Here is a 12,735-nt window from a genome sequence, read left to right on the forward strand (position 1 = left end):
AGCACTACCCCACCTCGCGGAGCCACAGACCAAAAGCAGTTCTTGAAGAAAAAGAAGTGTAGCTCATATAATGAAGGTAACACAGTCTTTTAAGTATAAATTAGCATGCCACCATTACTTATATTTAAAGCACTAATTGATAGTGATTTAAAATCACATGTGACTCCGCAGTGTAAAGTTACAATTTTTCTACTTTAACTTTGTATTTTTATTATAATAAAAAAAGGTTTTAGCTTTTTATTGAACAATTAGGAAGTGACAGAAAAAAGTATTAAGGCCTAGCTTGAAAGAAAGTGGCCAAAGAGTTAAGAAGGCCACTCTATGCAAATTAAATCAAATTTACTGTCAGTACAGCAATTTGTTAAATTAAACAGACTGTTTAAAATTGGACACTGTGTCAGTAGGCACATCATTTGATGTAGGCACATAAAAGTCAGCTAGGTTGCCCAATTTTATAGCTGGACAAGAATCACAAGAAATCATAATAAAAAAAAATTTAACAGTTTTTTTTAATTATTATTACATATTAATATTATAAATATTATTTTTTGCCTCGTTCTTTGTCAGAATTACACTGAACTGCTGGAAAAACCTAAAAGAGCCGCATGCGGTTCAGGACGCGGGACAATAGCTAGTTAAAACTACAAAGGAGGCAGTATTTCAAAAGTCCTTTCAGTGGAGAAAGGACAATAACTCCCGAGAAACACCGAAGAAGAATCGGTTGCCTGACAGCGAAACAGCCAATCACAGCCAAGGAAAGACAGCCGTCTAGCACCGCGGCATCCACTGCACATCTCTCTGAAAGAAAATGGCTGACATGGTGTGTGGTTGTGACATCTTTCGGCTCGAGTTACATTTTTAAGATGAACCGTGTTTGTACGTGCATTGTTGCATTTAGCTGGTAAACTAAAAAAAATGTTTAAGAAGGCGAAAAGAGCTAACTTTAGACGTCGGAATGAGTCCGACGAGGATGAGCAGGAGGAGAGTCAGCAGCCGCAGCTGGCGCCGACAATGTTTGGGCCTACCGAAATCCCATTTATGGAGACTTCCAACAGCAACGCTACCGGAGTGCTCAGCACTACAGAGAGCTGTCATAGTAACGGCCTTCAGGCTAACAGCGTTAGAGCCGTCAAGAAGGAAAAGAAAGTCAAAGATACGACTGCCGTGCCAGGACCCACGAAGGCCAGTTTGCTGAGCTTCGTCGATGAAGAAGGTAACTTTGGTAGCCAAACCGATGCTAAGCTAGCTTGTTCACATTAGCCGGAGAAAGCGTGGCAGTTTTAAGTATGATCGTTATCAAACAGTTTCTGCATATTCTGCGCAAACTACACTTCCTACTCCAGGCACTGTAGAGGGAAGAAAGTTATTGACCACCAAGCTAACATGCACGTTGTGCATGGTTAATTGGACTCATTATTAACTTTGTGCTACGACTTGTTTGTAAACAGACGGCTCAGAGGTGTTCCGAGTGAAGAAATCCAATCACAGCAAAAAGATTCTGAAACAACTCAAGAAAGAATACAAGGAGGACTTGGAGAGGTCTGGATCTACCAAACAGGATGTCAAATCAGGTGTGTTAGCCTACTGTCAATGCCATGCGTTATGTGCTGTCATGTGAACCATGAAATATTATATTTACTACTTATCTATATATTAGCGCCCAACTATGAAATAAGGTGAAGCCTAATTAAGCAGTAGAACTATAATTTTTTTTTAACTGTGACATTAAATTACGTTAGCAAATACTTCCAATGTTTCAGCCAATTAATTGTCAGAGGCCCCCCACCTTCTTTAACCATAGTAGTTGTGTTGTCAGCCACATCTGACAGTCACAACTATGCCATAAATGATTTCACTCGACTTGATGCATCTTTCACTGCATTCCTGTTTTTTGTTTTTTCTAGATGCTCCAGCTCAGCCTGCAGTTAAAGAAGAAGTTATTAGCAGAGCAAGTAGTGAACAGGGAGAGGAAGAAATGGAGGTGGAGAGTGCTGATGAACAGGAGGAGGATGCAAGGAGTCAAAGTGGTCAGACAAACAGTCAAGTGTCCAGAAGCAACAGCACAGGAGCAACATTCAACACACTTTCCACACTTGGCAGCTTGAGACCAGGTATATACGACACACACTTCCACCACAGTACCTATCTGAAAGGACTGTCATCACAGGAGCACATTCATGACAGTTTATTGGCATTGTAATAGCTGTGGAGTTTTTCTGTGTGTTATGTAACAAGGAATATCAGTGTCTTTGGTTTTGATATCTTGAGAACAGGTGCAGCGTTTTACATCTACCACTCTGCTGTGTTAGTTTAACTGCATTAGTGCTATGCCCCAAACACACAAGCTGTATTGTTTGTTGTTTGCACAGCATCACAAGAAGTTAGATGAAGACTTTTCTGACTTTATTCCAGGGGAGATTCCTGATGCAGCATTTATCCATGCTGCCAGAAAACGCCGGCAGCTTGCTAGAGAGCTGGGAGGTGATGCTCCTCTGGTTGAAACAGAGGCGCCCAAGAAACGTCTGGTACGAGAAGACCAAGATGCCAGCGATGACGAAGATGAGGAAGAGAAAAGGATCCGCTTCAGCGGCGTCAGGAACAAAAGCCAGAGACAAAAGATAGCCGAGGAGATTGGTACTCTATTCAGCTTCCCTGCTTGCTGTCTACTGACTACTATTCTGAATCAGATTTGTTTGTTTTTTTAACTTTATTAAAAATGGATGTGTCTTTCATATGTGTACAGGTATTGAGGGTAGTGATGATGAAGCACTGGATACCGGACAGGATGAGGAGGTGAGCCGCTGGGAGCAGGAGCAAATTAGGAAAGGGATCAGCATACCCCAGGTAAGATGTACTGAATCTCTGGATAGAGAGATATAATAAAAATATTCTCCTATCAGGTGTGACTGTTGACAGTGAATGATGTTTGTGTTTTTACTTACTGTTTGATTCTGTGCTGCCATTGTATTGTTTACTAAAAAACTGGGGCTTTCCCTTAATCAGAGTTTTTCTGTTTTTCAATTAAGTGGAGAAATTTAAATATTTGTTCTTCCATATGAATATATTGGAACAATGTCTTTAGATGGTGTGTAAGAGCATCTCAATCTTTGTGAAGCTTGAGCGTATTTAGGTAATTTGGTAGTGACCTTTAGCTTGCACTGGAGCATTTTGGACGAGTGTGAAGCGGCTGGAAGGAGAATCGGGAACTCCAAGCCTGAGACCACGGTTCTCAATCGGAAAAGGATGGAGTGATAACTCCAGGTCAGGGACGAGGTCTTGTTCACGAGTAAGCAGAGAGTGGAGGGAGAGATCGATAGATGAATTGGAGCGGCATCCACAGTGATGCAGATGCTGCACCAATCTTTTGTAGTCATGAAGCTGTCTATTTACTAATCAGTATCTGCCTAGCCTCACTTGTTAGTCATAGATAGAAGCAGAATGGGTTCCCAGGTGGCTGAAGATTGGTCGTTCGAAAGGGACTCGGAGTAGAGCTGCTGCTCTTTTACAAATATAAAGGAGTAAGTTAGGGGGTTCAGGCATCTGACTAGGGTACCACCTTCTACGTGGGCGATCGTGGCTCAAGAGTTGGGAGTTTGCCTTGCAATCGGAAGGTTGCCGGTTCGAGCCCCGGCTTGGACAGTCTCGGTCGTTGTGTCCTTGGGCAAGACACTTCACCCGTTGCCTACTGGTGGTGGTCAGAGGGCCCGGTGGCGCCAGTGTCCGGCAGCCTCGCCTCTGTCAGTGCGCCCCAGGGTGGCTGTGGCTACAATGTAGCTTGCCATCACCAGTGTGTGAATGTGTGTGTGGATGACTGGATATGTAAAGCGCTTTGGGGTCCTTAGGGACTAGTAAAGCGCTATATAAATACAGGCCATTTACCATTTCTACGTGAGGTATTCTGGGCATGTCTTACTGGGAGGAAGCCCAGGGGCAGACCCAGAACATGGGTGATTTAGTCCAACTGGATGAGTTGGATAAGGTGGCCAGGGTAAGGGATTTCAGGGCATTGGTACTCAGACTGCCACCACCCTTTGCTTTCACTTTGGTATTGTGAAGTAAAATATAGTGTTTCACAACATTTATTATACCTGCATAATGGATGTGAATTTGTTACTCACAATGTTTAGTGGACACACATTTTGGTCAAATGGAATGCAATTGTGTTGGTGATTTCAGTGCATCTTTGTGAGCTGGAAGCAGCTTGAATAAGTTGTGTTGCTTTGCGAGGCAGACACACCTTTACAGAACTCTTTGCATATGATTTCTTCTTGGTTAACGTCACTCAAGTCACTTTGAATCGAGTGACGCATTTCCGAACGATGCGTAATGATCGGGCACAAGCTCTTCACTGTGTCTGACTTTTGCTGTACATCAGTCTTTTAAAGTTGTTCCTCATCCAAGCTAGTATAGGAAACTACATGGTGCAGGGAGCAGCTGTGTTAAGCATATGCAATGTTTAGGAAAGGCTTGATTTGCCTTTGCATTTTATAGTGCAGCATGCATTTTCAATATCGCTTGATCATGTTTAATTAATTGTGGGAAGCCAAAATCATGATTGAAATTAAAATTTGATCCATTGTGCCACCCTAATATATTGAATAGTTTATGGGGTTGAAAATTTGTGCTTTAATCGTTAGTTGGAGCAATGCTGTTATTTTTAGTAGCTGAAGTGTTTTGTGTTTTCTGTGTTCCTAATGAATAGGTCCAAAGCAGTCAGCCAGAAGACAGCACAGTCTACTACCAGAACAGCTATGAGAGCCAGCCGTATGGCTCTTCCTACAGCATGCCTTACACCTACAGTACAGTGGCTCCACAGACTGCCAAACAGACTGGACAAGCTGACAATGGTTCCGTTCACTATGGGGTCTCTCTTAATGATCTAATCCCGGTATCCATTGATCTGGTAAAGAAACGCCTGCAGGATAGGTAGGTCCAGTAGAAAACTGCACCAACGTCTGTTTTCAGTCCTCAGCTCGGCTGCTGCCATCTCTGTTTGCTGTGGTCCTGATGACCGAGACACACAGTCCACAGATCTAAGGACCAGAGAGGCAAAAATGTTGCCTCTCTAGTTGCTGTTTATTATTGTTGGTGTACTTCAAACTTTTCTATCTGCAGAGCTTGTAATTAAGATTGCACTAGCTTTACAACCATCTAACTCATTCTGTCCTTGTATGTCATGTGTCTACAGGCTCAGCCAAATGCATGCAGGCCACAATGGAAATGTCGACCGCTACAAACAGATCAATGAAGACCTTGCTGCTTCTGAGCGTACCATACAGCAGCTGGAGGACTCATCCAATGACAATGCAGAGCAATATAAGTTCTTGCAAGAGATGCGAGGGTATGTTGGAGACTTGCTTGAGTGTTTCAGTGAAAAGGTAAGGGAGAATTCGCCTGCAGTCTCATTAGCTGTATGCTGTTTTGTGTCTGTGTTATCTCCACGTAATGTGGATTTCCAAGGGGTACAGTCTATCGAAATGCTGTCTTTTGAGGATTAATTGTAATTATATTTATTTTTTTTAACTGTTGAATAATTACGGCTAGTTAACAGTGCTAACAAGCAAATGTGACAGTACATATATGTTGCTTGAAGCACACTTTAGGTATTTCTCAGTTTCTTCAAAACTGCTCTCATTAATTAAAAATATATTTATGAATATATAAATATACCTGTTCAGGTTGTTTAACATTATCAGCTGTTTAAACAGAAATAATATATACTAGTTTTTGTTCATATAATACGATACTAGATTTATGAAAGATGGATTCGAGCTGCAAAAGAAATTATTACAGTAGATTAGACAAGTATGTATTAAAATATTTTCACAACGAGTCCAGATAGCTACTTCTGAATGCATGTCTTCACAGAATAATTTAGTTTTGGTCTTACAGCAACTATATGGAATGATGGAAGAACTGGCCTTCCCACCACCATTATGTTTCCTCAACTAATCTGTGCTCCAAATGGGCCACTAACCTTCCATTGTCAGCATGAATTAATGTGGAGTGCTTTCATACAGTATATACATGTCTGGATCATGATATTGTTTATGTTGGGTAGAAATGATGAACTTCACTATATTTTCTATACAAATAATCTAAGTTGACCCTTAACTTTGTCACTTTTCAGTGTTTAAACTAACTAAGTCCACTAAGTTCAGGCTTTACTTCAGAGAGCCTCCCCCAGAATAGCACATTTTCACCCAACACCAGCAATATTTTGGTTCCAGTATTATACTGTCCATCCCACTTCTTTTATCCCTTCAGCAAGACATCCCTGTGACTCGGAGTCCCACTTTTGCTGGGTCAGAGGTCACAGAAGGCATCATATTTTTCAGGTGCCTGCTGTCCTGGAGCTGGAGGCTGCCATGCACCAGTTACTAAGGCAACGGGCCACGCGACTTGTCCAGAGACGACAGGATGATATTAAAGATGAATCGTCGGAGTTTGCAAGCCTTTCAAGTCAGTCCATCTTGAAGGTTTTTATGATTTATTTGAACGGCCTCATTAGCTCTCTGTATGTGCGTGTTATGTCTGCGAGTGTCTGCGGTTCACGCTGTTGTATCGCATCACATTTCTCTCACAAATACGGTTAAAGCTAAGTGATGTGTGTTGTCGAGTGGATGAGCATGTACGTTTATGGAAAAAGCTTTGTTGAGGGAGCTGTTTCGGCTGTCCTTTAATGGCCGAATCTGAAAGTCAGCTGGGTGTTTGTAACTCAGCTCAAGTAAAGATGACTGTGTAAAGATGGCATTTAAAAAAACAAATTAAGTGATATGTCATCTGTCACGTTGACTGTGCCATAAGTGAAGTTCCAGCCTGGTAAGTAATTGACACCAAAAAGTGATTGATAAAAATATTGTTTGGATTTAATATGTTTTGTTGCCAGTGGTGCCCAGTAGATAGGAAGGCTAGGGCAATATCTTCACCTGCTTGATAAATTTCAAACAGATTTTGATCTGATCGTCTAATTTATTTTTAAGCCTTTAATTATACTTTCTTATTTGAGTACCCATGTTTTAGTTTGGAATTAGTCATCAGAATAAGAATGAGGCTATGGGTTGGCCTAGCTTCTCATTACTGGCTCTAACATTACTCCTGTCTCTTGCAGATAAAGCTGTCATGGCTCCTAATCTAGACTCATTTGGCCGAGATCGCGCAGCATACCAAGAGCACAGTCGTCAGAGGAGGATAGCTGAAAGAGAAGCACGAAGGTACCAACTTGTTCTCACATTCCTCTCCCTGTGGAAATGCTGTATTGTGCTGTACTTTTGGCCACAAATGCGAAGCCAATTACAGTTACACAGAAACGAATAATGTGAATCCAGCTATAGATTTGTAAAAAAAAAAAGGTTTTCTGTGCATCAGATTTTAAGTCTTGACCATGAGAGTGTCACCTTAGTGCCAAGTTGGTAAAAGGCAATTTCTGCTCATGTTTTTAATTTGGCTTCCTTTGTATTCGTGGATGAATACAGGACACGTCGACGACAAGCCAGAGAGCAGAATGGAAAGAGGGCAGAACATAAAGAAGGCTTATCATCTGATGACGAGGAGACTTCTACTGACATCACCAGCTTCAACATGGAGAGAGGTATGTTCCTGTATTTAAAAATAAATAAATAAAAAATACATTAAAAAGTAAATGTATATTGTATGCAGTGTTCAACAATGTTAACTAAAAAAAAAAAAAAGAAATCTGTCAAAATCTTGTTTAAATTTAACAAACTGAATTCAATGAATTTCTCTGAAATAAGTCAAATTATTTGAATATAACATTCAACAAGAAAACAAATGGTTTTCTGTTTAGGAATATAAGTTTAAAAAAAACTGCACCAAAGATGTGCGTTAATATTTTTCCTGCCTTTTTTAGTAAACAAAGAGTAAATTTGAAAATGAATGAAAAATAGTAGTTATATTTTTGCATTGAAAGTATCGTTTTGATTAAAGAGCCTGTGCACACTGGTTACAGAAACCTAAAAATGATTTAGGTAATTATCAATACTGTTAATTTAGGGCAGCTGTGGCATTTACCTTACATTGGTTGTTAGTCTAATAAATGTATTACGTACCATACATATGAGATTCAACTGATATTGAAAATAATTTTTTAAAATCTGACGTGATCTCTTTGTGCTACCCAGATCGTATAATAAGGGAAAGTAAGAAGGTATTTGAGGATGTTGTGGAGGACTTTCATTCTCTCGACTACATCAAATCCCACTTTGAAGTGTGGAGGAAGGAGTATGCCAACACCTACAGAGATGCTTACATAGGCCTCTGTCTGCCCAAGCTCTTTAACCCCTTAGTCCGTCTGCAGCTGATTACATGGAACCCTCTCGAGGTAGGGCATGGGTGTATTATCAGTGTAACCAGTTCCTTTTTGAAAGGAAATTGGATGAGGAATGGTGATGGAATCTTTTTTTTCTCTATTCACTGTGCAGGCGCAGTGTGCAAACTTTGAGTACATGCTCTGGTTTGAGTCGCTGCTGTTTTACGGCTTTGAAGAGAACAGCACGTTGCAAAAAGGAGATGGCGACATCGGCTTGCTGCCTGCTATAGTGGAGAAGGTCATCCTCTCCAAACTGTCAGGTTCGAGGCATAGCATGCTCAGAGATGTCCTTGGCTTGCAAGCCTGTAGAAAATTACTCCTACTATATGCATTTCTCTCTACTTTGTGCATGTGGCAGTGTTGGCAGAGCAGGTGTGGGACCCACTTTCCAGCAGTCAAACAACCAGGTTTGTGAGCTTCATTCACAGACTGCTAAAAGGCTATCCCACTGTGCTGCACGGGGACAACCGATACACACAGGTACTCCCCACCCTCATCATCTTTTTCCTCAAAATACATTGGCTGTTAGATTACCTGATATTTTTAGAAGAACTGCTGTCATTACCTTGATTCCCCCCCCCCCCTTCTTTTAGGAGCTATTGAAAACAATTGTCTTACGGACCAGGAGGACTCTGGATGAAGATGTCTTTCTTCCACTGTACCCCAAGAAGTATGTTCTTATTAATAACAATATTAACATTTTGATTCCACTTAGTATTTTTTCTATATTTACAATAAGCACTTAAAGCTGCTTAAAGCAATCTCTCTTGCTTTTATTCAGCATCCTGGAGAACAAGAACAGTGGTCCCTACTTATTCTATCAGAGGCAGTTCTGGTCCTGTGTGAAGGTATGTGTGTTCTTTTTGTTTTTGTGTGTGTGTGTGTGTGTGTGTGTGTGTGTGTGTGTGTGTGTGTGTGTGTGTGTGTGTGTGTGTGTGTGTGTGTGTGTGTGTGTGTGTGTGTGTGTGTGTGTGTGTGTGTCTTTAAATTACTTCCTCCAGTCAGTTGCTGAACTGATAGCATCACATGAATAGCTTGCCTGATTGTTGGAGATCACACAATGAGATCTGTATAATTTGAAAAGCAGCTGCAGCGGGCTGATAATCAAAGTATCTTCACACTGATATTATGTACTTTTGTGTTGCTGCCTTTGAGTCCAGTCTAACTCTTGTCTCCTTCATGCTTAGCTGCTGGGCAACATCCTGCAGTGGGACGGTATCTTATCCATGTCCTCTCTGAAAGACTTGGCCTTGGACAGCACTCTCAACCGATATATCCTCTCTGCACTGCAGACCACAGATACATGGGAGGAAAATATTCAGAAGTGCCAAAAGGTAGATAAAATGTAATCACTTAGTAGGGGTGGATTTCATTCAATAGATAAATCAGATTAAACTGAGCATTGCAGATTTCTTTTACTTAACAAAATATCCTTCCATCCATCATGAACGGATATTATGTGTGAGAACATTGTACCGATATCACTACGTCTGTGTAGGTTCTCAGTCATCACTACTTCACTTGTTTTTGAGAAAAACTGAATTTAGAACTTTTCTCTGACCGTGGTTTTACTTGTCATATATAGTTTTAAACTGATAACTGCGCTTTCAGTTGATTTGTTTTAAAAGTGCTGTAAACCTTGATATTCCAAAGCAGATGAGAAGATTTCACATTTGGTAATATAAGAATTAGTGACACAAATTTTTGGTCCTACCTATTAAATTTTGTTTAAAATGATATATTTTACAAACTGTAAAAATTACTGCTCACAAACTGTAAGGCAGTAATTTTAGTTTGCTCATGTGACAAACTGTGATCGATACATCATTTTTTTCCCCACCTTGCATACTCGTTATTTACAACCATGTAAAATACAATAAGATTTGTTGGCTGAGATCATTGTGGTAAAGAGTGAGCATGCACAGACAAAATATTTTGAAGGAGGGGTCTGTTGTACCTGTTTATGACTACATGGTCAGTTGCTATTTTTAAGTCGCATGATTATTAAAAACTGGCCCTTCTGCTGGGGTGTTAGATGTTAGTTGGTTATCTTTTTACCATTAGTGGCTCGCTGAACATGATAACACAAAGCTATTGTTTAATTCGTTCTCGTGTGCTTCTCAGGTGGTGGAGTGCTTGCCATCGCACTGGTTTTCTGGATTGAAGGGCCAGCAGACGTTGCCTCAGTTGGAGCCATTCTGTCGCTACCTCACCCACCTGGCCAACTCAATCCACCGCAGCGCACTGGTCGGGTCTGATATTGAGCGGCGCACTTCAAAGTAAGGACCTCTACACGGCTTTGTATATACAACTTGGCGCCTTGAATTTACTAATAGCTATATCTGCAAGAATGGTATTGAATGTGCTTTAGGAACAATTGCATTGTCGGTGTTGTTTTATCATATTAACTCTTCCTTTTTCACAATGAGTGCTTTTAAGCTGTGTTGTAATGAGTATTTTTTGTAGTGCTCATAGTGCATGTCATGTCATGTCTTACAACAGGGAGCAGGTCAAAGATGTTGTGAAGATGTTGGGCCAAATGAATGCCCTGGACCACATCATAGCTGTGGCAGCAGAGCATGGGATTAAAGACATCAAACCACTTTTAGAAGTCAAATCATAGAGGAGAAGCAACTTTTCATCCGGATTACAGATCACTAAATGGGATTCCCAGAGAAGGGATGTGTCACCCAGCTTAATAACTCAACAACTGAGACCATGACTGAAAAAAAGATCTTGTAAATATTGTATATATTGTATTGTATAGAAAGGTGTGTTTATACTGATGCTGAAATTAGGCCTTGTATTGTCAGCTCAAAGAGACTGTTCACTGCTGGCAATGTTTTAAATGTGTAGAAGTTCTTGACATGGATTATTTTTTGAGACTGATTCCTGAATGAACACTATTCACTCCAACTCTGTACAGCAGACTCATCTTTGCCATACGAGCTAAAAGGTCAGATGCACGCAGGCAAAGAATGGTATCCAACTTTTGTTTCCTAACAGTCCAGATGTGATCTTTCTGTGATCCCTGCTTCATCCTGTTAGTATTCCTCACACCTCTCTGTTTAAATGCTCTTTAAGAATCTGAGGGCTTTGTTTTCAGCTTTGCAAGAATTCTGTTTTAGCCGTTTATTTGCCTGTAAATAAAATGAACATTTGAATGATTCTGTCTTGCTGCCATTAAGCAACAACTGTCCCTCACGATGTCGTGTTTTATGTAAGTATTATGATCATAAAAGAACAATCCAAACTTACACCCAGTGTTCTTCACCGTAGGGTTTTTAAAACTACAATATCTCTTTAAACTTGGGGGAAATGGGTATCACTGATTTATTTAAAATGATAACATGGAAAACGTTTTCAAAAAATTGCAAACCGCCAGTTTCTACACTCTTGGCAACTCTGTTTATGTAAAATGATACTTTGTTACTGACTTCAGCCAGCTGCCACATGTGGGATTTGGTGTCATCCAGTGCGATTTCAGCCAGGAGGCGATTGCGCAATAGTAAAGAGCGGGTGGGACAAGCTGTTTTTGCCTTTCTATCCCCTCCTCTAGCTCAACTACCTAGACATAGCCACTCAAGACCTAAATATATCTTTTCTACATTTAAAGACGAGACTTTCCTGACCAGCGTCGTGTGAGACAAGAGTTTGGGGGTTCTACAGCTTCCTCTTCTCGGGCCTCCCAGGGAAACTGTAAATACCTCTCCTCCTTATGCCCGTTAAGGTAAAGTACTGCTTACAATAGCTACGTAGCGACTGCATGAAAGTGATCGGGCACTTAACACTACTGTATAGCAGGCTTGACTGCTGTCCAAGTTAGTGTTAGGGATCTTTGAGGAGACTCATTTTCCTGTGTACATTTGAGTAAAGCGAATAGGGGGTCCATGCTGTAAAACACATGCTCTTTTCACTCGGACCCCCATTTTTACTGCTCGGTTGTCTGTGCTGCCGTCTTCTGCAGCGTGTCTGTGTGCAACTGTATCCTAGTTAAGGAAGCTTCTGTTAATTCTACATTAAGGGGGTACTTGTGATGCATCCTTTGAAGATGCAATCACACAAAATGAACTGCAATTCCCGGACACGTGACTCTAAGTTATCCAACGGTGGCCTGATGCGTGCAAGGATTCTTGCCATGTAAGATCTGGAGCACCGTGCAGGATTTAAAACTGCTCTAAACCCAGGACTGAGTGGGACCTGAACCTGAACTATCAATCGGTGGTCTTCCTCTTGTCCTCGATCGAGGACAGTAACAGTAGAAATTAAAATCACCGACGCCCCGATTTGACATTACTCCGATTTCCAGTTGTACAATAACCTTTTGTTTTCAGTACAGCTGTCCGGGAGTACATAGCTACTGTAAAGCTCATTTAAATTGCAATTTATAGACAAATTGCAGCAAG

At 40.9% G+C, this 12,735-nt stretch overlaps 2 protein-coding genes across 4 annotated transcripts in view; both read left to right on the top strand.

Moving 5' to 3' along the window:
- The first annotated feature begins 755 nt into the window (after window positions 1-755).
- On the top strand, window positions 756-11,496 carry paxbp1 (PAX3 and PAX7 binding protein 1). Its single transcript, XM_086308772.1, has 18 exons — window positions 756-1,213; window positions 1,449-1,571; window positions 1,905-2,111; window positions 2,413-2,634; window positions 2,744-2,844; window positions 4,703-4,926; window positions 5,189-5,378; window positions 6,339-6,462; window positions 7,112-7,214; window positions 7,476-7,591; window positions 8,142-8,341; window positions 8,442-8,589; window positions 8,688-8,809; window positions 8,923-8,999; window positions 9,111-9,177; window positions 9,517-9,663; window positions 10,454-10,608; window positions 10,832-11,496. The coding sequence occupies exons 1-18, from the start codon at window positions 916-918 to the stop codon at window positions 10,950-10,952; spliced, it is 2,745 nt and encodes a 914-aa protein (XP_086164898.1). The 5' UTR covers window positions 756-915; the 3' UTR covers window positions 10,953-11,496.
- Window positions 11,497-11,860: 364 nt separating this feature from the next.
- The window catches only part of slc7a1a (solute carrier family 7 member 1a), a 33,073-nt gene continuing 32,198 nt past the window's right edge, over window positions 11,861-12,735 (top strand). For all 3 annotated transcript variants that reach the window (XM_086308774.1, XM_086308773.1, XM_086308777.1), the window contains exon 1: window positions 11,861-12,059. The gene's annotated coding sequence lies outside the window, so the exon portion shown is untranslated. The remainder of the gene's footprint in view (window positions 12,060-12,735) is intronic.

Source organism: Aulonocara sp. 'chitande type north' Nkhata Bay, linkage group LG10 (genome assembly GCF_057382095.1).
Source record: "Aulonocara sp. 'chitande type north' Nkhata Bay isolate Kocher_YH1m ecotype deep benthic linkage group LG10, A_spYH_male_GT1.1, whole genome shotgun sequence".
NCBI lineage: Eukaryota > Metazoa > Chordata > Actinopteri > Cichliformes > Cichlidae > Aulonocara > Aulonocara sp. 'chitande type north' Nkhata Bay.